General features: G+C 40.3%; 1 protein-coding gene across 47 annotated transcripts in view; it reads left to right on the forward strand.

Annotated features, from left to right (window-relative positions):
• LOC143776637 (protocadherin gamma-C5-like) overlaps positions 1-27,539 on the forward strand; it is a 671,321-nt gene that overhangs the window by 567,286 nt on the left and 76,496 nt on the right. For 2 of the 47 annotated variants that reach the window (XM_077266239.1, XM_077266247.1), the window contains exon 1: positions 142-2,703. The exons of 44 other annotated variants lie outside the window; for them this stretch is intronic. In XM_077266239.1, coding sequence (XP_077122354.1) covers positions 268-2,703 — 2,436 coding nt within the window. In that variant the 5' untranslated portion in view covers positions 142-267. Of the gene's footprint in view, positions 1-141; positions 2,704-6,367; positions 8,983-27,539 lie in introns of those variants that run through there. One more of the 47 variants, XM_077266237.1, reaches the window with a different exon arrangement.

Here is a 27,539-nt window from a genome sequence, read left to right on the forward strand (position 1 = left end):
GGAGAGGGCAGACATGTCATCCTGATTCTTTGTTAGGATCTCTGCTCATGTCAGCTCTGCGCTCTCCTCCCCCTGGCTCAGTGATTCACCCTCCCATCGTCTCTCACACAAAGAAGAGCTGCTGCTCCGATGAGAGCCCTGCAGATGATTTCAATGCAGGAAAACCAGGATTTTCCCGTTCCTAGGATTTATATTTTCGCTGCTCACACACTTGGATTGATGGGATGATGATTATTCTGTACACATTTTAGAAGAAGGATTTAAGATATGGACAATCAGAGCTTTGTGAAGGCTTGGAAATGGCAAGTAGCTTTCTCCCTTCTCCTTTGTAGCTGGGGCTGGGTCTCTGGGCAGCTGCGTTATTCTGTTGCCGAGGAGTCTCGTCCAGGGACTGTTGTGGGGAACGTGGCTCAGGATCTGGGGGTGAATCTGGCTGATATTAGTAGAAGGAGACTGAGTTTGGGGTCAGAAGGAAACAGCAGATTCTTTTCTATAGAGCAGAAGAATGGAGCTCTAGTCGTATACGAGAGGATTGATAGGGAGAGCCTGTGTGGATCCAGCCTGAGCTGTGTCCTGCATTTAGAGGCTGTGGCTGAGGATCCTCTGGAGCTGCACAGTCTGGAGATAGACATTCTGGATATTAATGATAATTCACCAATATTTTCTAGTATTAATGCAATTATAAATATTACAGAATCTATTCCTGGAGAAAGATTTCAAATAGAAACTGCAACAGATTTAGATGCGGGTAAAAATGGTATAAATCAATATAAATTAAACCCCAATCCATATTTTTCTCTGTTTACTAAAAATCGTAAGGATGGGACCCTCATTACTGAGCTTGTGTTAGAAAAGAGCCTTGATAGGGAGGAAAAGGCTGAACATAAGCTTGTTCTCACTGCTGTAGATGGGGGCGATCCTCCTAAATCAGGGTCCACACAGATAACTGTGAACGTATTAGATATTAATGACAATGCTCCTGTGTTTCATCAGTCCAGTTATAGGATCAGCGTTTTAGAAAATATTCCATTAAACTCAGTTATCATACAATTAAATGCTACAGATCTAGATGAAGGTGCAAATGGCGACATCTCATATTCCTTTGATCACCATACTTTGGATTCTGCAAAAAGGATATTTCAAATAAACTCAAAGACAAATAAAATAATAACTGCAGATACATTGGATTTTGAAGAATCTGAGTTTTATGAATTGTATGTAAAGGCAACAGACAAGGGTTCACCTAAATTACAGGGCCATTGTGTTATCCAGATCGAGGTAGAGGATGTTAATGATAACACCCCTGAAATTGTTTTCACTTCCAAGACTAATGAGGTTCCTGAGAATGCCCCCATAGGAACTGTGGTTGGATTCATCACAGTCAAAGATAAAGATTCTGGTAAAAATGGTGAAATTAGGCTGAAATTATCACCAGATTTACCTTTTAAAATCCAGCCCATGTCACAGCGTTACGCTCTGGTCACTAGTGGACATCTGGACAGGGAGAAGCTCTCACAATATACCATTATACTGACGGCATCAGATCTGGGGTCTCCGTCTCTCAGCAGCCAGATTACAATCAGCCTTAATATCTCTGATGTGAATGATAATCCTCCAGCATTTCTGCACAATGTGTACAATGCCTTCATACCAGAAAACAATGAGGCCGGCAGACTGTTATGTACGGTATCTGCTGTAGATCCGGATGAAGGAGCTAATGCAAACCTCATTTACTCCATCGCTGAGAGCCACATCCACGGTTCTCCTGTCTCTTCATTCGTCTACATTAACTCCGACACCGGGAATATTTATGCACAAAGGTCTTTTGACTATGAACAATTCCAGGTTCTGCAGATCACAGCGAGAGTGGAAGATTCTGGATCTACAAAATTATCCTCCAATGTTTCCGTCTTCATATTTATTCTGGATACAAATGACAACCCTCCTACTATCTTATACCCAGAGAACACAGGGGAGACCATTGCTCAGGAGACCATCCCAAGATCTGCAGCTGCTGGTTATTTAGTCAGTAAGGTGTCTGCCGTGGATGTGGATTCTGGGCACAATGCCTGGCTCCTCTATAGTCTTGCTCAGTCTGCCAGTCCTGCTTTATTTCACATCTCTGAATACACAGGAGAGGTCAGGACTCTCCGAGGTTTACATGAGATGTATAACACTGAGCAGATACTTGTGATTGCAGTCAATGACCATGGAGAACCTTCTATGACCACCACAGCTACCATCATTGTGAATGTATTAGACTCTGTTGCTCAGGAAAGTCCTAAATCTCAAGACTTTCTTACAAATGCCAAATCTGCTCCAGACCTGACTCTGTATCTTATCGTCTCCCTTGTGGCCATCAGTGCAGTTTTTCTGGTCACATTTTCTATATTACTTGTCCGGTGCCTTAGAAAGAATTATGATTCTGGGTGTGGATTCTGCTTCACGGACAAATCTCTTTCTATGTCCTACATGGATCAGTACAAACCAACCCTTTACCTGAACACAGATGGGACACTGAAGTACATGGAGGTGCGGATGGCTCCACCTGAGGCTCCAGGGTCTTGTTACCCGGCTTGTTTCCCTCCTGCAGATATTCGAGGTTTTACTTTGAGCAAAGCCGCAAACGTTCCTCAATTAACTGAACCATTTGTGGAGTCAAAACCTTCTTCAGAATCAGAATGGTATAATGATGCCACTCAGGTGAGGATACATTGCAATTCTATTTTTCTTTCTTTACATTACAACCCTTCTGTTATGCTTATTTATAAAAACTTTATCTTGGACATTGTTTCTTCAACTTTAACCCCTATTTTATTTCCCAATAGAAACTAAATATGTAAATCTGATATTGATATACTGATATTTCAAGTTTGCTTGTGTTTTTTAAACTTTTAAGTTTCATTTTCTCACTGCAATAAATGATTCCAGATGCTGTAAGTAGTAGATAAAATGCACCGAGTTACTGTGTTTATAGACATAGTTATGTTATCAGCTATTGGTGTGTAAATCTAGAAGCACGAAACAGAGCACACAATAGGGTGATACTCTCTGGAGGGAGAGTAGGGAGTGCTGGTTATGATCACCTGGTAGTGTTGGGACAGGCCCTACTCCTATGTAGGCTTGATGAAAAACAGCTGCTGTTGCCTCATGGCTGGTGGATAAATCCTCCAGAAGATATTGGATCCAGTTGGATGAAAACATAGGTGGGTATTGCTGCTGGAGCAAATCAGTTGTTCAGAAACAATGATGAGTAGTGTTGAGCGATACCTTCTGATATGCAAAGGTATCGGTATCAGATTGGATCAGCCGATATCCAAAAAATATCGGATATCGCCGATACCAATACCCGATACCAATGCATATCAATGGGACACAAAATATCGGAATGGTTCCCAGGGTCTGAAGGAGAGGAAACTCTCCTTCAGGCCCTGGGATCCATATTCATGTATAAAATAAAGAATACAAATAAAAAATATTGATATACTCACCCCTCCGACGGCCCCGGCTCTCACCGGTCCAAGCGTCTGCCTCCGTTCCTAAGAATGCAGAGTGAAGGACCTTCGATGACGTCGCGGCTTGTGATTGGTCGCGAGACCGCTCATGTGACCGCTCACGCGACCAATCACAAGCCGCGACGTCATCGAAGGTCCTTCACTCCCTGCATTCTTAGGAACGGAGGCACCGCTAAGAGCCAGGGTCCGCCGGAGGGGTGAGTATATCAATATTTTTTATTTTTATTATTTATTTTTTACATGAATATGGATCACAGGGCCTGAAGGAGAGTCTCCTCTCCTCCAGACCCTGGGAACCATACGCACCGCACATTTCCGATTCCGATTTCCGATATCGCAAAAATATCGGAACTCGGTCTCGGAATTCCGATACAGCAAATATCAGCCGATACCCGATATTTGCAGTATCGGAATGCTCAACACTAATGATGAGGAAAAAACTTTTTATTCAATCACAATGCATTTCAACATCATATCATGAAAAAAACAAATGCCACTTTAATTATTAGTGACATTTGTTTGTTTTTTTATTTGAAAAAGATGCTGGTACGGCGTTTTAAACGCGTTTTGGATAAGAAGCCTTTTCCTCATCATCATTTTTGAAAAATTAATTTACTCTACCAGCGTGGCCCATCTATGTGGTCGTCCAACTGGATCCATCAAGTATTAGTGATCAACCTGTTAAAAAGCAGCTGTTGATACTATGAAATAGGAACGTATTGTATGTAGAAACTTAATTTAAAGGTTGGCAGTTGGCACAAATAGACATTGTTATCTTTTTCAAACACATATTTCTTGACTGTGTTTTTTCAATAGATTTTGCAAATTTGAAAACATGGTTTAGACTTCATGCTTGGAACAGATCATTAGAGATCTAGTCTTGTTTATAGCAAAATACATATGGAGAAAATATAGATTGCAAGCATACAATAGCATTTAGACCGTGTCTCATATAATGAGCTATACCAAAGTTATGCCTTTGTAACATTAACTTAGTATACAGAGCATGGTAGCTGCAGGCCACGCTGAACTGTCATGTAAAATGTTTTCTGTTTTTTTATTTGGTGCTGTTAACTAGCATCAACTGGGGTAGTGAGTAGCAATAAATAAGAATTATTTGCAAATTAATCCAAACATTACAAATAACATAACAATACAGAATATATACTATATATATATATATATATATATATATATATATATATGTGTAATACTACACCAACGTACACTGCACTCTTGCTGCCCTTTCTATCTGAGAATACCAGTTCATGGGTTACACACACTTCCCACATGAGTCTACATTTCCATGGTGTGCATTGCATACCATTATGCAATTTAAATTTTAGCCTATTGTTAGGATTTGTATTGATTTAAGTTAATTTCTAATGTAAGCTTATTGGTTGCCCTAAGTAGATTGTGTATTAGGAAACAATTGGTCTAACCCTATGCGGCACTTGACTGTGGGACACATGGGTAGTGATGAGCGAGTGTACTCGTTGCACGGGTTTTCCCAAGCACGCTCGGGTGACCTCTGAGTATTTATTACTGCTTGGAGATTTAGTTTTCATCCCAGCAGCTGAATGATTTACAGCTACTAGCCAGCCTGATTACATGTGAGGATTCCCTAGCAACCAGGCAACCCCACATGTACTCAGCTTGGCTACTAGCTGTAAATCATTCAGCTGCCACTATGAAAACTAAATCTCCTAGCAGTCATAAAAACTCGGAGGTCACCCGAGCGTGCTTGGGAAAACCCGAGCAACGAGTACACTCGCTCATCACTAATTATGGGTCACTGTTGCATATTCTAGTGTCATGTAGTTATGCAGCCTTGGAAATCCTGATGAGGCCAAATGTATTGCCATCCTCGGTCTGGCCAAGTGGATTGCCATTAAATATCAAACTGTTTTACTATTTATGACCGTAGACTCATTGAATGAATGTGAGGTTGAAATTAGCAAATCAATTCGTTATAAAAATAATTTGTTCTGAAAGTTAGGAAATTTGCTGAAGACAGCAAATTTTAACAAGTTGAGATTTGATTCATGCAACTTACAAAAAATATCTTCCTGTATTTTACCTAATGCAGAACATTGAGTCATCCATAGACGGCTCACATGACCTCCGACGTGACCCGGTGTTCTTTCTAACAAAGTCCTATAGCGATCACATATGTATAGCTTAGCCTCTTACAGCTGGTATAAAAGTCAAGGTAGGGAATGCAGGGCAGTAACCATTTTGGGATAAATCTGTTTAGTAAAAGGATGTCACGGCTCACAGTTAAGCAATAGAAAAAGGGGGAAAATCCTGTCAAATCTATTATAATGTTATACAAATCTTTTCAGGACAAATAGACTATCTGCATTTTGAGGAAAGTTTATAATCTGCAAATCAAATTTTAAGCACAAATTTGGCAAAGCTGCCAAATTTGTATTTCAAAATAATCAATCATTTCTAATAAAAGAGACTTTTACAGCTAGCAAAGAGGGATCTACAGTGGTACACAAGCTAGGTCTATAGTCTCCTTTAAGAGACAAGGAGAGATGTCTCTTACTTACTTTGCCACCACTACTTCTGTTTAATACCAGACAATCCCATTATTATATTTTAATGAAACATTTTTCTTTGGTGTTACTGAAAAAACTGGAAATACATTGTTACGGATATTCATTTTAGAGACTACATACGTTTATGCAATAAGATTTAAAGTCTTTTGTGGTGAAAGAAAAATAACTCACAATAGCTGTAGATTTTAAAAGTTGCCAGGAGAGGGCAGACACGTCATCCGAATATTAGAGCTAATGCAGTTTAGGTGCTCGTGTGCGCTCTCCTCCCCCTGGCTCAGTGATTCACCCTCCCATCGTCTCTCACACAAAGAAGAGCTGCTGCTCCGATGAGAGCCCTGCGGATGATTTCAATGCAGGAAAACCAGGATTTTCCCGTGCCTAGGATTTATATTTTTGCTGCTCACACACTTGGATTGATGGGATGATGATTATTCTCTACACATTTTAGAAGAAGGATTTAAGATATGGACAATCAGAGCTTTGTGAAGGCTTGGAAATGGCAAGTAGCTTTCTCCCTTCTCCTTTGTAGCTGGGGCTGGGTCTCTGGGCAGCTGCGTTATTCTGTTGCTGAGGAGTCTCATCCAGGGACTGTTGTGGGGAACGTGGCTCAGGATCTGGGGGTGAATCTGGATGATATTAGTAGAAGGAGACTGAGTTTGGGGTCAGAAGGAAACAGCAGATTCTTTTCTATAGAGCAGAAGAATGGAGCTCTGGTCGTATATGAGAGGATTGATAGGGAGAGCCTGTGTGGATCCAGCCTGAGCTGTGTCCTGCATTTAGAGGCTGTGGCTGAGGATCCTCTGGAGCTGCACAGTCTGGAGATAGACATTCTGGATATTAATGATAATTCACCAATATTTTCTAGTATTAATACAATTATAAATATTACAGAATCTATTCCTGGAGTAAGGTTTCAATTAGGAACAGCAACAGATTTAGATGTGGGTAAAAATGGTATAAATCAATATAAATTAAAGCCCAATCCATATTTTTCTCTGCTTACAAAGCATCGTAAGGATGGGACCCTCATTACTGAGCTTGTGTTAGAAAAGAGCCTTGATAGGGAGGAAAAGGCTGAACATGAGCTTGTTCTCACTGCTGTAGATGGGGGAGATCCTCCTAAATCAGGGTCCACACAGATAACTGTGAACGTATTAGACATTAATGACAATGCTCCTGTATTTCATCAGTCCAGTTATAGGATCAGCGTTTTTGAAAATATTCCATTAAACTCAGTTATCATACAATTAAATGCTACAGATCTAGATGAAGGTGCAAATGGCGACATTTTATATTCCTTTGATCACCATACTTTGGAATCTGCAAAAAGGATATTTCAAATAAACTCAAAGACTAATGAAATAATAACTGCAGATACATTGGATTTTGAAAATTCAGATTTTTATGAATTGTATGTAAAAGCAATAGACAAGGGTTCACCTAGATTAGAGGGGTATTGTGTTATCCAGATTGAGGTAAAAGATGTAAATGATAACACCCCTGAAATTATTTTGACCTCCAAGACTAATGAGGTTCCTGAGAATGCCCCCATAGGAACTGTGGTTGGATTCATCACAGTCAAAGATAAGGATTCTGATAAAAATGGTGAAACTAGACTGGAAGTGTCACCAAATTTACCTTTCAAAATCCAGCCCATGTCACAGCGTTACGCTCTGGTCACTAGTGGACATCTGGACAGGGAGAAGCTCTCACAATACACCATTATACTGACGGCATCAGATCTGGGGTCTCCGTCTCTCAGCAGCCAGATTACAATCAGCCTTAATATATCTGATGTGAATGATAATCCTCCAGCATTTCTGCACAATGTGTACAATGCCTTCATACCAGAAAACAATGAGGCCGGCAGACTGTTATGTTCGGTATCTGCTGTAGATCCGGATGAGGGAACTAATGCAAACCTCATTTACTCCATCGCTGAGAGCCAAATCCATGGTTCTCCCATCTCTTCATTCGTCTACATTAACTCCGACAGCGGGAATATTTATGCACAAAGATCTTTTGACTATGAACAATTCCAGGTTCTGGAGATCACAGCGAAAGTGGAAGATTCTGGATCTCCAAATTTATCCTCCAATGTTTCTGTTTTCATATTTATTCTGGATACAAATGACAACCCTCCCACTATCTTATACCCAGAGAACACAGGGGAGACCATTGCTCAGGAGACCATCCCAAGATCTGCAGCTGCTGGGTATTTAGTCAGCAAGGTGTCTGCCGTGGATGTGGATTCTGGGCACAATGCCTGGCTCCTCTATAGTCTTATGCAGTCTGCCAGTCCTGTTTTATTCCACATCTCTGAATACACAGGAGAAGTCAGGACTCTCCGAGGTTTACATGAGATGGATAACACAGAGCAGCGACTTGTGATTAGAGTCAGTGACCATGGAGAACCTTCTTTGACCACCACAGCTATCATCATTGTGAATGTATTAGACTCTGTGGCCCAGGAAAGTCCTAAATCTCAAGACTTTCTTACAAATGCCAAATCTGCTCCAGACCTGACTCTGTATCTTATCGTCTCCCTTGTGGCCATTAGTGCAGTTTTTCTGGTCACATTTTCTATATTACTTGTCCGGTGCCTTAGAAAGAATTATGATTCTGGGTGTGGATTCTGCTTCTCTGACAAATCCCTTTCTACATCCTACATGGATCAGTACAAACCAACCCTTTACCTGAACACAGATGGGACACTGAAGTACATGGAGGTGCGGATGGCTCCACCAGAGGCTCCAGGGTCTTGTTATCCGGCTTGTTTCCCTCCTGCAGATATTCCAGATTTTACTTTGACTCGATCACTAGATGATCAACTTATAACTGGTATAGCTGAACATACAATTCTTTCCACCAACTCAAATTGTTTAAATGAAACTAACCAGGTGAGATTCTGAACCTTTTATCTTTTTTCCTTAGTTTTTATTCTGATCTGATACACTAATTTACTGCACCCATTAAGTTTTGATAGAGTGTTCAAGTATTTGGCTCCATAATTCCATAAAATTTTCATGATTGTTCAATAGTCTTATGATCTGCTTATCATTTTATCATTTACATCTCACCCGTACCATAAATCTCTGCAAGTACAAACAAGTAAATATAATACTAATTGTGGTATGGATAGATATGAGGCAGCATGTGACAATTTATGTCTACATAAAGTTATCATGTTGGAATTGAGGGACTCCGATACAGTATATATCATCTTCTCAGTATAGTCTTCCTTGTATTATAGCAGTTACTACCTTGGAAATAGGGAGAGATTGCAACTGGAGAGAACAAATCTCACACATAGGAGTTAGGTGTAAGTTAATGGGCTCTCCAAACTTTGTTGAGTTGCGCAAGCTTACGTTATATAGCACCAAAATCACACAATTAATTTTAGAATGTGCAAATGCAAAGACATCAACTGAATATATCACTGTCTAATAAGAGTGTGTTCAATTATTTATTGTAATTGTGAATATAACCATAAATTTCACCAATTTATTACAAGATAGCCTACAGTGTGTTATGTGAAGAAAGATAACCATCTAGATGTCATGCTAAGAAAATTTCTACATGAGTGAAAATGCATAATTAGCTCAAACCATACAGAATGGAGTATAAAGACATACAAAAAGGTGACTTGTCTAACAATCTTCATTTCCCATATGGGAATGTTGCGAATAATAACTGTGATACCTTTTTATAAAAGGTTTCTCGTCTCATTTCTTGTCTTGTTTACCTCAGAGCTTGTAGTGATTTCTAAGCATCAATGTTTAGCTATTTTTCATATGAAGCTAATTGAAAGACATGGCAATATTTGATACAAATGCTTTAATTTTCTTCTTATTTATCAGTCTTTGAAGATAAGAGAACTTTGTATGTAATTTTGGTAAAACAACGGAAATCGTGAAAGTATTTTTCCACAGCTTTCAGCATAGGAGACACATGTCTTTTTGCCTCGGATGGCAAATTTAGGACCCCCAGAATTCATGCTAATTTTATCAATTTTTTTATAGTTAGTGTCCATATAGAACATAGCAATTGATATAATGTACAGAGCCACCTAAGAGCATTTCATTGAACTAATGTTGGTGAGAATGTATTTGCCCGTCCCATTCCATTGGGAAGCAGAGTACACCGCAGGAATGATGTTACACCAGGCCGGATACTAAATCGAAGAGCTGCTAACGACATCAGGTATGAGGCAGTGCCCCCTCTCTCATACAGTGGTACATAGATCACTGTATAGGCCAATAGAACGGGACATGTAAATCGATTTACATAAACTCTAATAGCAATCAATAAATTGCATGTACATTTTTGTGTTTATGATATACCTGTATATAAAGCTAATATGTCCTATGCAGAAGGGCAAATTAATCAAACCTGAGTAAAAGAAAAACTATCTTTGTTGCCCATAGAAACCAATCAGAGAACAGTTTGCATTTTACCACAATTGTAAAAAAAAAAATGAAAGCTGGGCTCTGACTGGTTGCTGTTGGGAAAAATTGGGGATTTTCTTTTACACTGTTTTGATATGTGAAGCCTAGCAAAATCATTCACCAGAAACTATAATTATTCAGTCGCAAAGGACTTACACTTGTAGGCAATGCTTCGGTGAACAAACTCGGTCAGCACCAGAGGTCACATGGATAAAATAGGCCCATAATCTCTAGTAAATGTAATACTTATTAAAGTTTAAGAGCAGCGCCTATCGAAGAAGGTAACTGTGTGAGGTAAAGTCATCAACAATGTACATTACTGGGGTGGAATGTGAATTAACTGGAATGGGTGCTAAGGTAGAGATGGAGTAATTCCGGGATTTGGATGGCTGATAATCTAGATATTTTTCATTGTGTCTGATACTTTTGATTGTTTTACATTGTTGTCTGCTGAAGTTTATATTATTTAGCTATGAGGAAGAAAATTATGGCACTCTTTCGGCTTAATTTACTTACTAATTAATTAATTCTACATCAGTCTAAGGGTACCGTCACACAGTGAAATTTCCATCGCTATGACGGTACGATTCGTGACGTTCTAGCGATATCGTTACGATATCGCAGTGTCTGACATGCAGCAGCGATCAGGGACCCTGCTGAGAATCGTACGTCGTAGCAGATCGTTTGGAACTTTCTTTCGTCGCTTGATCACCCGCTGACATCGCTGGATCGTTGTGTGTGACAGCGATCCAGCGATGCGTTCGCTGGTAACCAGGGTAAACATCGGGTAACTAAGCGCAGGGCCGCGCTTAGTAACCCGATATTTACCCTGGTTACAAGCGTAAACGTAAAAAAACAAACAGTACATACTTACATTCCGGTGTCAGTCCTCCGGCGTCTCAGCTTCTCTGCACTGTGTGAGCGCCTGCCGGCCGGAAAACGAGCACAGCGGTGACGCGGTGACGTCACCGCTCTGCTTTCCGGCTATGGCGCTTACACAGTGGAGAGAAGCAGAACGCCGGGGACAGACACCGGAATGTGAGTATGTACTGTTTGTTTTTTTCACGTTAACGCTGGTAACCAGGGTAAACATCGGGTTACTAAGCGCGGCCCTGCGCTTAGTAACCCAATGTTTACCCTGGTTACCCGGGGACTTCGGCATCGCTCCAGCGCCGTGATTGCAAAGTGTGACCGCAGTCTACGACGCTGGAGCGATATTCATACGACGCTGCGACGTCACGGATCGTGCCGTCGCAGCGATGGAAATTTCACTGTGTGACGGTACCCTAACAGAAAACACTCGTCAGAGGGGATGATAATATAGGAGTAAACTAATTTTATAATAACATTCAATGCATGAATGCAATTTCTGTTTTTAAAAATGAAAGCAAATTTGTAACATTTAATTGGTGCTTGATTAACCTTTCACTTTACATCAAGGATAAAAAACACTGTTGCTTGAAGTTGGAATAAAACCTTAGGTTTTGGGCTCATGACCCTTCCTGTCTGAGGGCCACGACTCTTTGAGGCTTCTCAGGAATATTTGCCTTAGTTCTTACCTGACTACATTGTAAAAGTCCTCATACTTCTAAAATATTAAGTGTCCTTTTGCACGTGATGACCCATTTCGATTACAGTAATGTAGATTCCATATTTAGCATGTGGTATAGAAATCAGTATACCTGTGTGCACCCTAGTTGATTATACAGTATGACAAAACATTATTATGGAAGGGGATCTGACAATGTGTAATTAATGGAAAATGTTTCATATATCTAATACTTTCCAGGTTGCTTACCAAGCATTACTAATCCAAATAGTGAACTTACCAACCAATATTGTTTGGTGTCAGTTTTTGTTTATTTCTGGTGGGAGGGGTGGTTGAGTTCCTAAAATGGAAGTCACGTTTCTTGTTTATAACTCGATCTTTAATATTTCCATTCCAAATCGAGCTCTTTTTAATCACTTTCCAAGATTATAGGCTCAATCAGTGGATATTCTCTTCCACTCATGACCTTTTTACTAAATAGTCAGTTTCCTCAAATCTGAGCACTCTTTATAACTAATATACAAATAGAAATATAATATGAGTAACCATTTTATATGGAAGGTGTATGTTTTAGTTTTAAAGAATTATCACTTCCTTTTTATGTATTTTATTGTTTTACTTTGTTAGCTGCTGCAGGTAATGAAGTACACACTTTTATAAAATAATTGCTAAAATCACAAAATAGAAGAAAAGCATATAAAATATCAACAATTCGTTTTACAAGGCAATTATTACAAACTGTATTTATCAGTATTGGCCAGGAGAGGGCAGTCTTGTCATCCAGTCAACATTCTATACTGATCTAGACCTAGTCATGTCAGTTCTGCGCTCTCCTCCCCCTGGCTCAGTGATTCACCCTCCCATCGTCTCTCACACAAAGAAGAGCTGCTGCTCCGATGAGAGCCCTGCGGATGATTTCAATGCAGGAAAACCAGGATTTTTCCGTGCCTAGGATTTATATTTTTGTTGCTCACACACTTGGATTGATGGGATGATGATTATTCTCTACACATTTTAGAAGAAGGATTTAAGATATGGACAATCAGAGCTTTGTGAAGGCTTGGAAATGGCAAGTAGCTTTCTCCCTTCTCCTTTGTAGCTGGGGCTGGGTCTCTGGGCAGCTGCGTTATTCTGTTGCTGAGGAGTCTCATCCAGGGACTGTTGTGGGGAACGTGGCTCAGGATCTGGGGGTGAATCTGGCTGATATTAGCAGAAGGAGACTGAGTTTGGGGTCAGAAGGAAACAGCAGATTCTTTTCTATAGAGCAGAAGAATGGAGCTCTGGTGGTATATGAGCGGATTGATAGGGAGAGCCTGTGTGGATCCAGCCTAAGCTGTGTCCTGCATTTAGAGGCTGTGGCTGAGGATCCTCTGGAGCTGCACAGTTTGGAGATAGACATTCTGGATATTAATGATAATTCACCCACATTTTCCAGCAAAGATCAAGTAGTGAATATTACTGAGCTATTAACAACTCCTGGTGTGCATTTTCCTTTAGAGATTGCAGAGGATTTAGATGTTGGGCTTAATGGTGTCACTCGGTATACATTAATTCCAAATCCATATTTTTCATTGTCTGTTACAAATCGTAAGGATGGGACCCTCATTGCTGAATTGGTGCTGGAAAAAAATCTTGATAGAGAAGAGAAAGCAGAACATAAGCTTATTCTCACTGCTATAGATGGAGGAGATCCAGCCAGATCAGGATCTACGCTGATAACTGTTCGTGTTTTAGACATCAATGATAATCCTCCAGTGTTTGATCAGTCACATTATAAGATACAATTATTCGAAAATATTCCCTTAAAAACAATTGTTACAAGACTGAATGCTACAGATTTAGATGAGGGACCAAACGGAGAAATATTATATTCATTTGATCATCATACTTTAAATTCGGCCAAACAGATATTCGATTTAATCCCACAGACGGGAGAAATATTTATTAAAGGGGCTGTAGATTTTGAGGAATCAAAGCTGTTTGAATTATCTGTCAGAGCAATAGACAAAGGTTCTCCAAAATTAGAGGGGCGTTGTGTTGTTCAGGTGGAAATAGAAGATGTCAATGATAACACTCCAGAAATTAATTTTATATCGAAAATTACGGCAGTTCCTGAGAACACTGCCATAGGAACTGTGGTTGGATTATTCACAGTGAGAGATAAAGATTCTGGTAAAAATGGTGAAATTAGACTTGATGTGTCACAAAATTTACCTTTTAAAATCCAGCCCATGTCACAGCGTTACGCTCTGGTCACTAGTGGACATCTGGACAGGGAGAAGCTCTCACAAAATACCATTATACTGACGGCATCAGATCTGGGGTCTCCGTCTCTCAGCAGCCAGATTACAGTCAGCCTTAATATCTCTGATGTGAATGATAATCCTCCAGCATTTCTGCACAATGTGTACAATGCCTTCACACCAGAAAACAATGAGGCCGGCAGACTGTTATGTACGGTGTCTGCCATAGATGCAGATGAAGGAGCCAATGCAAACCTCATTTACTCCATCGCTGAGAGCCACATCCATGGTTCCCCCATCTCTTCATTCGTCTACATTAACTCCGACACCGGGAATATTTATGCACAAAGGTCTTTTGACTACGAACAATTCCAGGTTCTGCAGATCACAGCGAGAGTGGAAGATTCTGGATCTCCAAAATTATCCTCCAATGTTTCCATCTTCATATTTATTCTGGATACAAATGACAACCCTCCCACTATCTTATACCCAGAGAACACAGGGGAGACCATTGCTCAGGAGACCATCCCAAGTTCTGCAGTTGCCGGGTATTTAGTCAGCAAGGTGTCTGCCGTGGATGTGGATTCTGGGCACAATGCCTGGCTCCTCTATAGTCTTGCTCAGTCTGCCAGTCCTGCTTTATTCCACATCTCTGAATACACAGGAGAGGTCAGGACTCTCCGAGGTTTACATGAGATGGATAACATTGAGCATCGACTTGTGATTGCAGTCAGCGACCATGGAGAACCTTCTATGACCACCACAGCTACCATCATTGTGAATATATTAGACTCTGTGGCTCAGGAAAGTCCTAAATCTCAAGACTTTCTTACAAATGCCAAATCTGCTCCAGACCTGACTTTGTATCTTATCGTCTCCCTTGTGGCCATCAGTGCAGTTTTTCTGGTCACATTTTCTATATTACTTGTCCGGTGCCTTAGAAAGAATTATGATTCTGGGTGTGGATTCTGCTTCTCTGACAAATCCCTTTCTACATCCTACATGGATCAGTACAAACCAACCCTTTACCTGAACACAGATGGGACACTGAAGTACATGGAGGTGCGGATGGCTCCACCTGAGGCTCCAGGGTCTTGTTATCCAGCTTGTTTCCCTCCAACTACAGATATTCCTAATTTTTCTTTGACTCGATCACTAGATGGTCAACTTGTAACTGGTATAGCTGAACATACAAATCCATCCTGTAACTCAAATTGGTTAAGTGAATCTAACCAGGTGAGATATTGAAACTTATGTGGGTACTTCCCTTTTTACTATCCCATACTGTTTACTGAAAATGCTTGGGTAATATACCCACGGATACCTTGCATGCTATTCTTCAGATATTTTGTGGCTGGTTCCATGTATAATAATGTTTACATGAGTGTTTATCACCTTTAATGACTTGATTTCTATTTTATAGTTATACAAAGAGAATGTTCTGCTAATCAAATTCCCTATGTTGCATGTTTGACATCTCACATGTACCATACTGTAGATCTCAACATGCACTGGCAACTAAATATAATATTCTCTTGTTATTATACAGTACGTAGAGAAAAGGTACCATGTGATAATCTGTTTGCACATAATGTTAAGGTACCTTCACACGAAACGACTTTGTAACGATATCGCTAGCGATCCGTGACGTTGCAGCGTCCTCGCTAGCGATATCGTTTAGTTTGACACGCAGCAGCGATCAGGATCCTGCTGTGATGTCGCTGGTCGCTGAATAAAGTCCAGAACTTTATTTGGTCGTCCGATCGCCGTGTATCGTTGTGTTTGAAAGCAAAAGCAACGATACCAGCGATGTTTTACACTGGTAACCAGGGTAAACATCGGGTTACCAAGCGCAGGGCCACGCTTAGTAACCCGATGTTTACCCTGGTTACCAGCGTAAAAGTAAAAAAAACAAACAGTACATACTCACCTGCGCGTCCCCCAGCGTCTGCTTCCTGACACTTACTGAGCGCCGGCCGCAAAGTGAAAGTGAAAGCACAGTGGTGACGTCACCGCTGTGCTGTTAGGGCCGGAGCTCAGTCAGTGTCAGGAAGCAGACGCTGGGGGACGCGCAGGTGAGCATGTACTGTTTGTTTTTTTTACTTTTACGCTGGTAACCAGGGTAAACATCGGGTTACTAAGCGCGGCCCTGCACTTAGTAACCCGATGTTTACCCTGGTTACCCGGGACCTCGGCACCGTTGGTCGCTGGAGAGCGGTCTGTGTGACAGCTCCCCAGCGATCAAACAGCGACGCTGCAGCGATCGGCATCGTTGTCGCTATCGCTGCAGCGTCGCTTCGTGTGAAGGTACCTTTAGTAGTGTATGTTACATAGTTACATAGGTTGAAAAAAGCCCTAGGTTCAACCTTTTTCACCAGTTGTTTATTTTGTCACTAAATTATCTATTACCCACAATGTTTTGTGTACTGAGGAAATCATCCAGCCCTTTTATAAAAGCTGTTATTTTGTCGGCCATTACTACCTCTTGTGGTCGGCATTCTGCAGACTGACTGCTCTATCTGGAAAGATCCCTTTCCTATTTAGATGTCGGAATAGCCTTTCTTCCACCCGTAATGACTGCCCCCTGGTCCTCCGTATGGCCTTTGGAAGGGATAAGTCATTCGCCAGTCTTTTCTACCACACATGTATTTATACATATAAATGAGATCTCCTCTGAGGCATAGCACATAGGCTTTGTTGGATGTACACTGTGTATACAGTATATGGTCTCCATTTCTCATAGGCAGTTGTTCTAACAATAATGTGTTAATCAATTTTTTTTATCTGATTACCTACAGTATATGGGCTCATGAAGAAGGTAAAACCTTTTTGTAAATAATGTCCCCTTCTATTTCTTGCATTGGTGCAGCTAAGAGCTGGCAGTGGCTGAGCTTTGATGTTTAGCAATTCTGCATAGAAAACTTTAAGATGAAGTTGCAGTATGTGGTATCAATGTCTAATCTTTTTCTTATGTATTAGAATTGTTTATCTCATTCTAGTTTATATTAAGACTAAAAGAATACTTAAATGAGTTATTCCACAAAAAGACATTTATCACCTATGCAACTGTAGGAAGGAAAAGTGATTCAGTACCCAGTAGGTTTCTTTTCTAGATTGAAGGGACCCTGTCATGTCCTTTTTTGATATTACACTGCCCCTAATGTCTTACTTGTGATGCAATGTCCATCACTAACAAGATCTTCTCAAGCAAAACTTCCTACTATTTGAAAAAAAGAACACTTTTTGTCCTTCGGTGGGTGATTGCATCACATACCTTATCTTTCAGTCATGGGGTGGCACTTTCTATCCTTCCAGTCATGGTCAGTCATGGTCCTCTTCATATTATTTGCAGCCTGATTAATTGCCTGGACTGCCCTGATGTTACGGCAGTCACACAGTAAATTTTGCGCTTGTGCACTCTCAGGTCTCCCCGCATGGGTACAGATGTTGCATGTCCCCAGCTTCATTTCATATCTGCGCATGCTCCAGAGCTGTGGGAACAGAGTGCCACACATAGCATGTGCGCTCATAACGCAAACATCACATAGCCACTGACTCCGGAGCATGTGCAGAGAAGAAATGAAGCTGGGGACGTACACCCAGATTCAGTGCGCATGTACGAAGACCTGATAGTGCGTAAGAGTGGAATTTACTGGGCGACTGCTGTGACATCGGGGCAGTCTAGGCAATCAGTCAGGCTGCGATGGATGTGAATAATTTGAAGATGACCATGACTGGATGGACAGAAAGCATGACCCTTATAACTGAAAGAAAAGGTATGTGATGTAATCAACTAAAGATAATAAGTGGGGGGGTAGATAAAAAGTGGGAAGTTTTGCTTGAGAAGACCATGTTAGTGATGCACATTGGATCACTAGCAAGACATAGGGGGCAGTTTCTTATAGAAAATGAATGTGACAGGTTCCCTTTAAAAGCTTTTTATTATGTTTGAAACACATTGGTAATAATTGCTGCACTGCATTACTATGTTTGAATGGGATTTTCAAATAAGGACATTGGAATTTAATATTTAAAGTCAATCTGGAGATGAACCCTCTTTTTCTACAACTGCATATGGCAATACATCGGGCAGTGATGAAGTTCCTTCCATTTGGTTATAAACATCTCAACTATGGTTGAGATGGTCTACTTATCATTATGTTTAAGTTATCATGTTTCCAAGGATAGGCAATAGATGTCTAATTGTCACCACTAGGTTCTCACCAGTATCTTAAATAGGTGTGCTAGTCTCCTTTTGTCATCTTCTACCCATGTATGTTTGCCATTGATAAGACATATTTTGCCTGGCCAGTAAACATTTTTAAAACGTTATAATATTTCTTCTTGGATAATATTTAATGCTATAATGGTCTGGATAGAAGATAATGACATACTTTGCTTCAGTGATGGCCATAAAGACCCACGTGAGAGCAACAAAGATAGTTTTTATTTTTAGATGGTGAGGTCCAGTAAATTCATATAACATGATGATGGCAAGAAAATGATGATTATTCAGACCTAAAACACGAGCTTGTCTACATTTGATGGGGGAAACTGTGAGCAGCCTGATGACACATGGCCAAAAAAAAGATAGCACTCATTAGAGTTCATGTTTTGGCCTATATAAGAAAAAAAAATGTGTGAAAGATTAGTGCTAAGGGACTAAAACCAGAACAAAAGTGTACAATATACTTAGAAAATTAGTGCTGATGCCTAAATTTTTGTTTTGTTTTCTATTGTACTTTGTGCAAGTTTTATATGATTTAGCTAAGAGAAAAAAACAGACTAATGCCTGGAGTGGTGCAAGTGGCTTCTAAGATATGGAGCCCAGGACCTTTACTACCCTGGGGCCCATATTTTCTTGCAGTATCTATACTTAAGTTCTTACTTGACAGCTGTTTGTAAAACACAGGTTATATGGCCATGCATTTTAAAGAAGTACGGACACTATTATCCCATTTTTATAATCCTGTTGAGCATCTTTCATGCAGTAAATCAACAAAAAAAGTTGATCCCTTATTTACCTTACATTACAGAAGTAAATGGTTTATCAGCATACATAATCAACTTTAAATAGTGCAGATATTACAAAAACATTATCATGGAATCCGAGGTGACAATGCATCTAAGTAGAGAAACTTTCGCTATATTAACCACATTCTTCACAACATATACCGATATAACTTGCATTCCAACATTTTTGGCCCTAAACTATCATACTTTCTGATTTATGTCCTTGGTATTGTCTTGTCCCCTTTTCAATGTTTTTCTTTTTTTTACGTTTTTAGGCAGAATCAGTTGATATTCTCATCCGCTGGTGAGATGCTCATAAAATATTCAATTTCTGTGAATTTGAACACTATTTTTTTTTCTTTCATCAGATTCTTTTTTTAAATATTGTTCAACTACAGGGAACAGCTCCCCAAATAAATCACATACAAAAACAGAGAAACAGAGAAGATAATAACCTCCCTTCCCTCCCTTCGGAAACCCAAGTCCTGGAATTGTTGTTATATAGGAAGATTTAAAAGTATCTTCTGTACCCATATGTTTTCATTTCCATATATGCAAATAAACAAAAGTTATCTACCGTCAAGCAAATGTTCATTTACACATTTTTTTTACAAGCCCAGAAAGGGAAAGTTAGTCTAGTATAGAGGAGAGAAAATAGTAAGACTCTCGACGGTAAACTAGGGGTGTTGATCCAAGGACCTCAATTTTTTTAATTACATTTCTTTTTTTTTATAAATTTATTTTTCTAAACGTACAACCTCATTTACTATATGAATAAATTCAGTGGATGGTGGAGATTATATCCAGTAAGAAGAAATAGTTTTATTTGCAAAATACACTATTCTGGCCATATCAATTGCCACTGGATCCTCTTCAGAGAAATCTGCTCCGACTCCCAATATGCATATTTTCGGCTCTGGGTTCATTACTCTACTATAAATTCTGTTAATTATATCTGGAGCATTCTTATAGAACCATTCAATATTATTGCATTCCCAAATCATATGCTTGAGGTGGGCATTTGGCAAAGCACTTAGAATGGGTGGGCAGTTAGAATTTTGCCTTATCCCTATCCGATGTAGAAATGATGGATATTTTCTGTGAATCGAAGGCTTCGGAAACTGAAAGTAAAGTTCGAAGCCTAATATGAGGTCCCACTAATCCTCTAGTATCACTACCACATCAGCTTATTTGGACACTATCTGTATCTAGTATACACATAGGAATATCTAAATACAAATGATCATAAAACAAGTTATTTAGCTTCATTTTGAAGTATTACTTGTGTTACCATGGTCATTTATAGTCAGTATATTATAAAGCAGCTACTTTTCTTAATGAATTCATAAAAATGTGAAATACGAAAATGTCATGAAATATCAGGGACTTTTGTTTTACTCGGCAAGGATTCCAAACTGTACTTTTCAGAATTGACCAGGAGAGGGCAGTCTTGTCATCCAATGAAGCTGTTATACTGGTTTAGACCTACTCATAGCAGCTCAGCGCTCTCCTCCCCCTGGCTCAGTGATTCACCCTCCCATCGTCTCTCACACAAAGAAGAGCTGCTGCTCCGATGAGAGCCCTGCGGATGATTTCAATGCAGGAAAACCAGGATTTTCTCATGCCTAGGATTGATATTTTTGCTGCTCACACACTTGGATTGATGGGATGATGATTATTCTCCACACATTTTAGAAGAAGGATTTAAGATATGGACAATCAGAGCTTTGTGAAGGCTTGGAAATGGCAAGTAGCTTTCTCCCTTCTCCTTTGTAGCTGGGGCTGGGTCTCTGGGCAGCTCCGTTATTCTGTTGCTGAGGAGTCTCATCCAGGGACTGTTGTGGGGAACGTGGCTCAGGATCTGGGGGTGAATCTGGCTGATATTAGTAGAAGGAGACTGAGTTTGGGGTCAGAAGGAAACAGCAGATTCTTTTCTATAGAGCAGAAGAATGGAGCTCTAGTCGTATACGAGAGGATTGATAGGGAGAGCCTGTGTGGATCCAGCCTGAGCTGTGTCCTGCATTTAGAGGCTGTGGCTGAGGATCCCCTGGAGCTGCACAGTCTGGAGATAGACATTCTGGATATTAATGATAATTCTCCAATTTTTAGGACTAATGACCAAGTTATCAGGATTACAGAGCTTGTATCAAGCCCTGGCGTTCATTTTTCTTTACCGACTGCACAGGACCTTGATGTAGGTGTAAATGGGGTTAATCAGTACAGACTGACTCCAAATCCTTTTTTTTCATTATCTATAACAAATCGCAATGATGGAACGCTCATTGCAGAATTATTGCTGGAAAAAACTCTAGACAGAGAAGAGAGAGCTGAGCACAAGCTCCTTCTCACTGCTATAGATGGGGGAGAACCGGCCAGATCAGGATCCACACAGATAACGGTCATCGTGTTAGATATCAATGATAATCCTCCTGTGTTTGATCCATCCAAATATAAAATCACGATTACAGAAGAAAGTCCACTAAATGCAACCATATTTAAATTAAATGCCACAGATTTGGATGAAGGAGCAAATAGTGACATTTTATATTCCTTCGATCAACTTACATTGGATTCTGCAAAATCAATATTTCAAATAAATTCAGTAACTGGTGAAATATATTTAAGAAAACTGGTGGATTATGAAACAATAAAATCCTATGAGCTTTTTGTTAAAGCAGTAGACAAAGGATCACCAAAACTGGAAGGGAGATGTCTGGTTAAGGTGGAAGTAGAAGATGTGAATGATAACACTCCAGAAATTAGCTTTAAGTCTAAAAACACTGAGGTTCCTGAAAATTCCCCCATAGGAACTGTGGTTGGATTCATCACAGTGAGAGATAAGGATTCTGGTAAAAATGGTGAAATTAGACTTTATGTGTCGCCAAATTTACCCTTTAAAATCCAGCCCATGTCACAGCATTACGCTCTGGTCACTAGTGGACATCTGGACAGGGAGAAGCTCTCACAATATACCATTATACTGATGGCATCAGATCTGGGGTCTCCGTCTCTCAGCAGCCAGATTACAGTCAGCCTTAATATCTCTGATGTGAATGATAATCCTCCAGCATTTCTGCACAATGTGTACAATGCCTTCATACCAGAAAACAATGAGGCCGGCAGACTGTTATGTTCGGTATCTGCTGTTGATCCGGATGAAGGAGCTAATGCAAACCTCATTTACTCCATCGCTGAGAGCCACATCCACGGTTCTCCTGTCTCTTCATTCGTCTACATTAACTCCGACACCGGGGATATTTATGCACAAAGGTCTTTTGACTATGAACAATTCCAGGTTCTGCAGATCACAGCGAGAGTGGAAGATTCTGGATCTCCAAAATTATCCTCCAATGTTTCTGTTTTCATATTTATTCTGGATACAAATGATAACCCTCCCACTATCTTATACCCAGAGAACACAGCAGAGACCATTGCTCAGGAGACCATCCCAAGATCTGCAGCTGCTGGGTATTTAGTCAGTAAGGTGTCTGCCGTGGATGTGGATTCTGGGCACAATGCCTGGCTACTCTATAGTCTTGTGCAGTCTGCCAGTCCTGCTTTATTCCACATCTCTGAATACACAGGAGAGGTCAGGACTCTCCGAGGTTTACATGAGATGGATAACACAGAGCAGAGACTTGTGATTGCCGTCAGTGACCATGGAGAACCTTCTATGACCAGCACAGCTACCATCATTGTGAATATATTAGACTCTGTTGCTCAGGAAAGTCCTAAATCTCAAGACTTTCTTACAAATGCCAAATCTGCTCCAGACCTGACTCTGTATCTTATTGTCTCCCTTGTGGCCATCAGTGCAGTTTTTCTGGTCACATTTTCTATATTACTTGTCCGGTGCCTTAGGAAGAATTATGATTCTGGGTGTGGATTCTGCTTCTCTGATAAATCCCTTTCTACATCCTACATGGATCAGTACAAACCAACCCTTTACCTGAACTCAGATGGGACACTGAAGTACATGGAGGTGCGGATGGCTCCACCAGAGACTGCCGCTCCCTGTTATTCAGCTTGCTTCCCCCCAGCAAACAATCCAAATTTGACATTAACAAAATCAGTAAATGTAACCGAAATGGACAAAGAGATAACATTAATGTCTAATTCCAGCTGTTTTAATGAACTAAATCAGGTGAGATAAAATTAATATATTCTGTATCTTTCCTTTTTTTCCGTATGTGAGTTCTTTAATCAACACTGTTTTTAAATCAGTTGTACTGGTAGATGGTCTCAATCAGGGACTTCAGGACCTTAGAATATTTTGCAGAAAATTATCAAATAATTTTGAAACTTTTTTTTATTTTCTATTTTCAGTACATTATTTTACCTAAATTGTTTGTAATTTATAGCAAAAAAATCAGGTATATCAAAAAGATTCTAGAAGTTGTTTTTATTGCCATTTTGTGGTCAGAGCACCCAACGGATGTTTATTGCTTCATTTTGGGATCTTAGGGGGTTGATCCTTCACTTTATAATCTCTATTGATATGCAGAGTCCAGCGGTATGTTTTCCTGGAGTATCCCACTAGTATGGGCATTCAATATTATCATAATATTTATTTAAAAACCTGAAAAATAAAAATCATAGAAACTCTACATAAAAGAATGTGGCTAAATGATATTTGTGTTGGTAGCAAATATAATCCATGTTTTGAGATGCCAGATGATGCCATTAACAGGGCTATAATTCTATACATTTTAAAGCTAAAGTGAGCCGGCTTTAATGCTGAGCTGGCTGTCAGTCAGTGCTGGGAGCACGGTTACATCCGCCGCTCACTATGCACTGAGCAGTGACTGAAGCCATGCCAGCTGCTTCTCTATGACTGAAAGCCAGAGACTGTCACTAGGACTAAAGTTAATGTTATCCCGGCAGTGGAGCTCTTAGAGCGCTGAGCGGAGACTGAAGCCACGCCGGCAGCATCTCTTTGACTGAAAGCCAGAGGCTGTCACTAGGATTAAAGTTAATTTCATCCCGGCAGTGGAGCTCTCAGTGTGGCAGCTGCAAGACTTCAGAATGCTATAATCCTGCAGATAAACCCTTTATATGCAGATTAATAGTGTTTTTTTCATGATAGGTTCCCTTTACATCTAAGTTGCCTTCATTGATCTTTGTCTAAGCTACTATAAAAGGGTAATTTCATATTTTGTGAAGGGGTTTTATGCTTGGGAATAGCTGATTGCAAGGCTTCCCTGCAGAAGGACCTTAGCCTAAAAAAGGGGTTTCCAAACTGAACAACTCCGGTGGGATTTCAAGACTTACTAATTCAGATAAAATGAAGTAGGATGTACCCATGTATTTGTCATACCAATGTTTTCATTCTCCAGACTGTTGTGTAAACCTACCAGCTGGCATCTGATTGGTCATCAGATTATAAAAATCTCATGAAAGTGTCCAGAATCATGACTAAACCGTCTTTACTGCGCTTCTAGCTGACATGCTGTTTCTAATTAGATCTTCTCAAAATGACTGGATTAGTCAAAAGCAATCAGCGCTCAGCATGGCAAGGGATATGCAACCCGAAGAAACAGCTTTCATAATGTACTATGACATGAAGAAAAAGCAATCCATCTAGCCTCTATCTACCGTACATATAAAAGCAATGCATGCATTTGATGGTCAACAAAAAAAGACATATATTTCCTGCCCCAACCATGTGTTCTCTATTACTGTGGTGTTGGACTGTTAACCTAGTGTTACACTTTACCAATATGTGGAAAGTTGTGTATTATTTTCCAGATAACTTTTTATAATGGAAACAATGCTTACTGCCTTGTGTTGCTTTATTTGTAAATACTAACGTTATAAAATGAGTTTTTATTACCAATTTATTAAAGGGGTTAGCCACTATTTTACACATTTCTTTAATGTGAACTAACTACCATACATAAGCACTTTTCTAAATATCTTGCTTTTCCAAACCTCTTTGCAAACTGAGCAGCTCCTCTGGTGGGACACAATCTCTGGCTGAGAATCCCCCGACATCCTGTGATGTCACGAGAGTCTCCCTGACTTCCTGGCTATGGCGTCTAATGTGACATCACAGTCATGTGACTTTCCATGCTGTGTGGGTGGGCTCTATTCAGCAGAGCTCACTCGGCTGACATTTGAGTGGGTGCTGTAATCTATTACATGCGGATATTCAAATGGATGACTATCAACAGTAATCAGAGCAGATCCATCAAAATGATGACCCATAGAGAAGAGGCCATGGTCCAGTATGAAGTCAAAATTCCCTAACAGGCAAATTGAAAGGGTTGTCTAGATGAGATAACGCGTTTAGTAGTGTTGAGCGATACCTTCCGATACTTGAAAGTATCGGTATCGGATAGTATCGGCCGATACCCGAAAAATATCGGATATCGCCGATACCGATACCCGATACCAATACAAGTCAATGGGACTCAAGTATCGGAAGGTATCCTGGATGGTTCCCAGGGTCTGAAGGAGAGGAAACTCTCCTTCAGGCCCTGGGATCCATACTCATGTAAAAAATAAAGAATTAAAATAAAAAATATGGATATATTCACCCGTCCGTTGGCCCCTGGACCTTACCGATTGTAACCGGCAGCCTCCGTTCCTAAGAATGAGCAGTTTAGGACCTTCGATGACATTGCGGCTTGTGATTGGTCGCGTGCCGCTCATGTGACCGCTCACGTGACCAATCACAGGCCGCGACGTCATCACAGGCCCTAAACTCCTCAATGAGGAGTTTAGGACCTGCGATGACATCGCGGCTTGTGATTAGTCGCGTGAGCGGTCACATGAGCAGCACGCGACCAATCACAAGCCGCGACATCATCAAGGGTCCTAAACTTCTCATTCTTAGGAACGGAGGCTGCCGGTTACAATCGGTAAGGTCCAGGGGCCACCGGACGGGTGAGTATATCCATATTTTTTATTTTAATTATTTTTTACATGAATATGGATCCCAGGGCCTGAAGGAGAGTCTCCTCTCCTCCAGACCCTGGGAACCATACACTGGGAACTTCCGATTCCGATTTCCGATACCACAAAAGTATCGGAACTCGGTATCGGAATTCCAATACCGCAAGTATCGGCCGATACCCGATACTTGCGGTATCGGAATGCTCAACACTAGCGTTTAGTCATTCAATATACAGATGTAGCTACTGCCAAACTAACTGATGCAGTAACAGTAGCTTGCATTGAAATGGCCATGTTGCAAACCATGATGGCTACTTAAAAAAAGACTAAATGTGACATCACAAGTATATGGTGGCAGATCATTCAGATGAGACATCTGAAGTTGTATCTTTTCATCACATGTATAGATTGAGATACTTTTCCTTGTGGAGTGTGTACTCCGGGGGGCATGCCTCAGAGCTTTTCTGCAACCTTGACAAAAGGTTAAAATGCCTATGTTAAGCCAGCACTATGCAACATAGGGCTATTGCTTTACTTTATAAAATAATTGGTGCTACCTTAGGGTGTTAAAGCAAGAGTTCATGTTTAATATCATAAGTATAAAATACCAATGCCTTAATGCTCCATAATGTAGTATTACGTCATGGAATGTTTCAGGGTGTTTGGAGCGGGCTCCATGCGGGGCAAATGCTGGCTGTAATACATAGTTGGCATGTGTCTTTATCATCAGCACTTAGTACTAACCTCTGTTAACCTTTTAAATGTTGCTGTCAGTCACTGAAAGTGGCATTTAGGACCTGTCATCAAGCCCGGGTGTTCGTTCAAGCACTGATCTGCCTGTTTGTAGACGATGACTTATTATATCTATACATTTAGAATTATCCTACCTATTTTTCAAAGTGGAAACGTAACTAGAATCCTATCTATTGTTTATAAGTATAGTTTATAGTTTATGGTCTCCAATTTTGTTTTCTTTCTCAAAAATAGGGAACACTTCTGAAAATGAAATGTAAAATGTGGTGTTTTACTCATCCACATGAATGTATGATTTCAGGACTGCGTTTGGGCTTTTTATGGTTTTCAGGTGTCTCATTGTACAGCCCAGATATTTTTAACAGGTTAAATAGTTAGTCTTCTGAATATTTTTTGTTAAAATACAAAAAAATTGACACATTACAATATGTTACTTTTCAGTGCAATAATCATATTTGTCCAGAAGAGGGAGTGCCTGCCTTTGGTAACATGGGGAGATTTTCTCATGTCAGCTCTGCGCTCTCCTCCCCCTGGCTCAGTGATTCACCCTCCCA

The sequence above is a fragment of the Ranitomeya variabilis genome, chromosome 5 (assembly GCF_051348905.1).
Source record: "Ranitomeya variabilis isolate aRanVar5 chromosome 5, aRanVar5.hap1, whole genome shotgun sequence".
NCBI classification, from domain to species: domain Eukaryota; kingdom Metazoa; phylum Chordata; class Amphibia; order Anura; family Dendrobatidae; genus Ranitomeya; species Ranitomeya variabilis.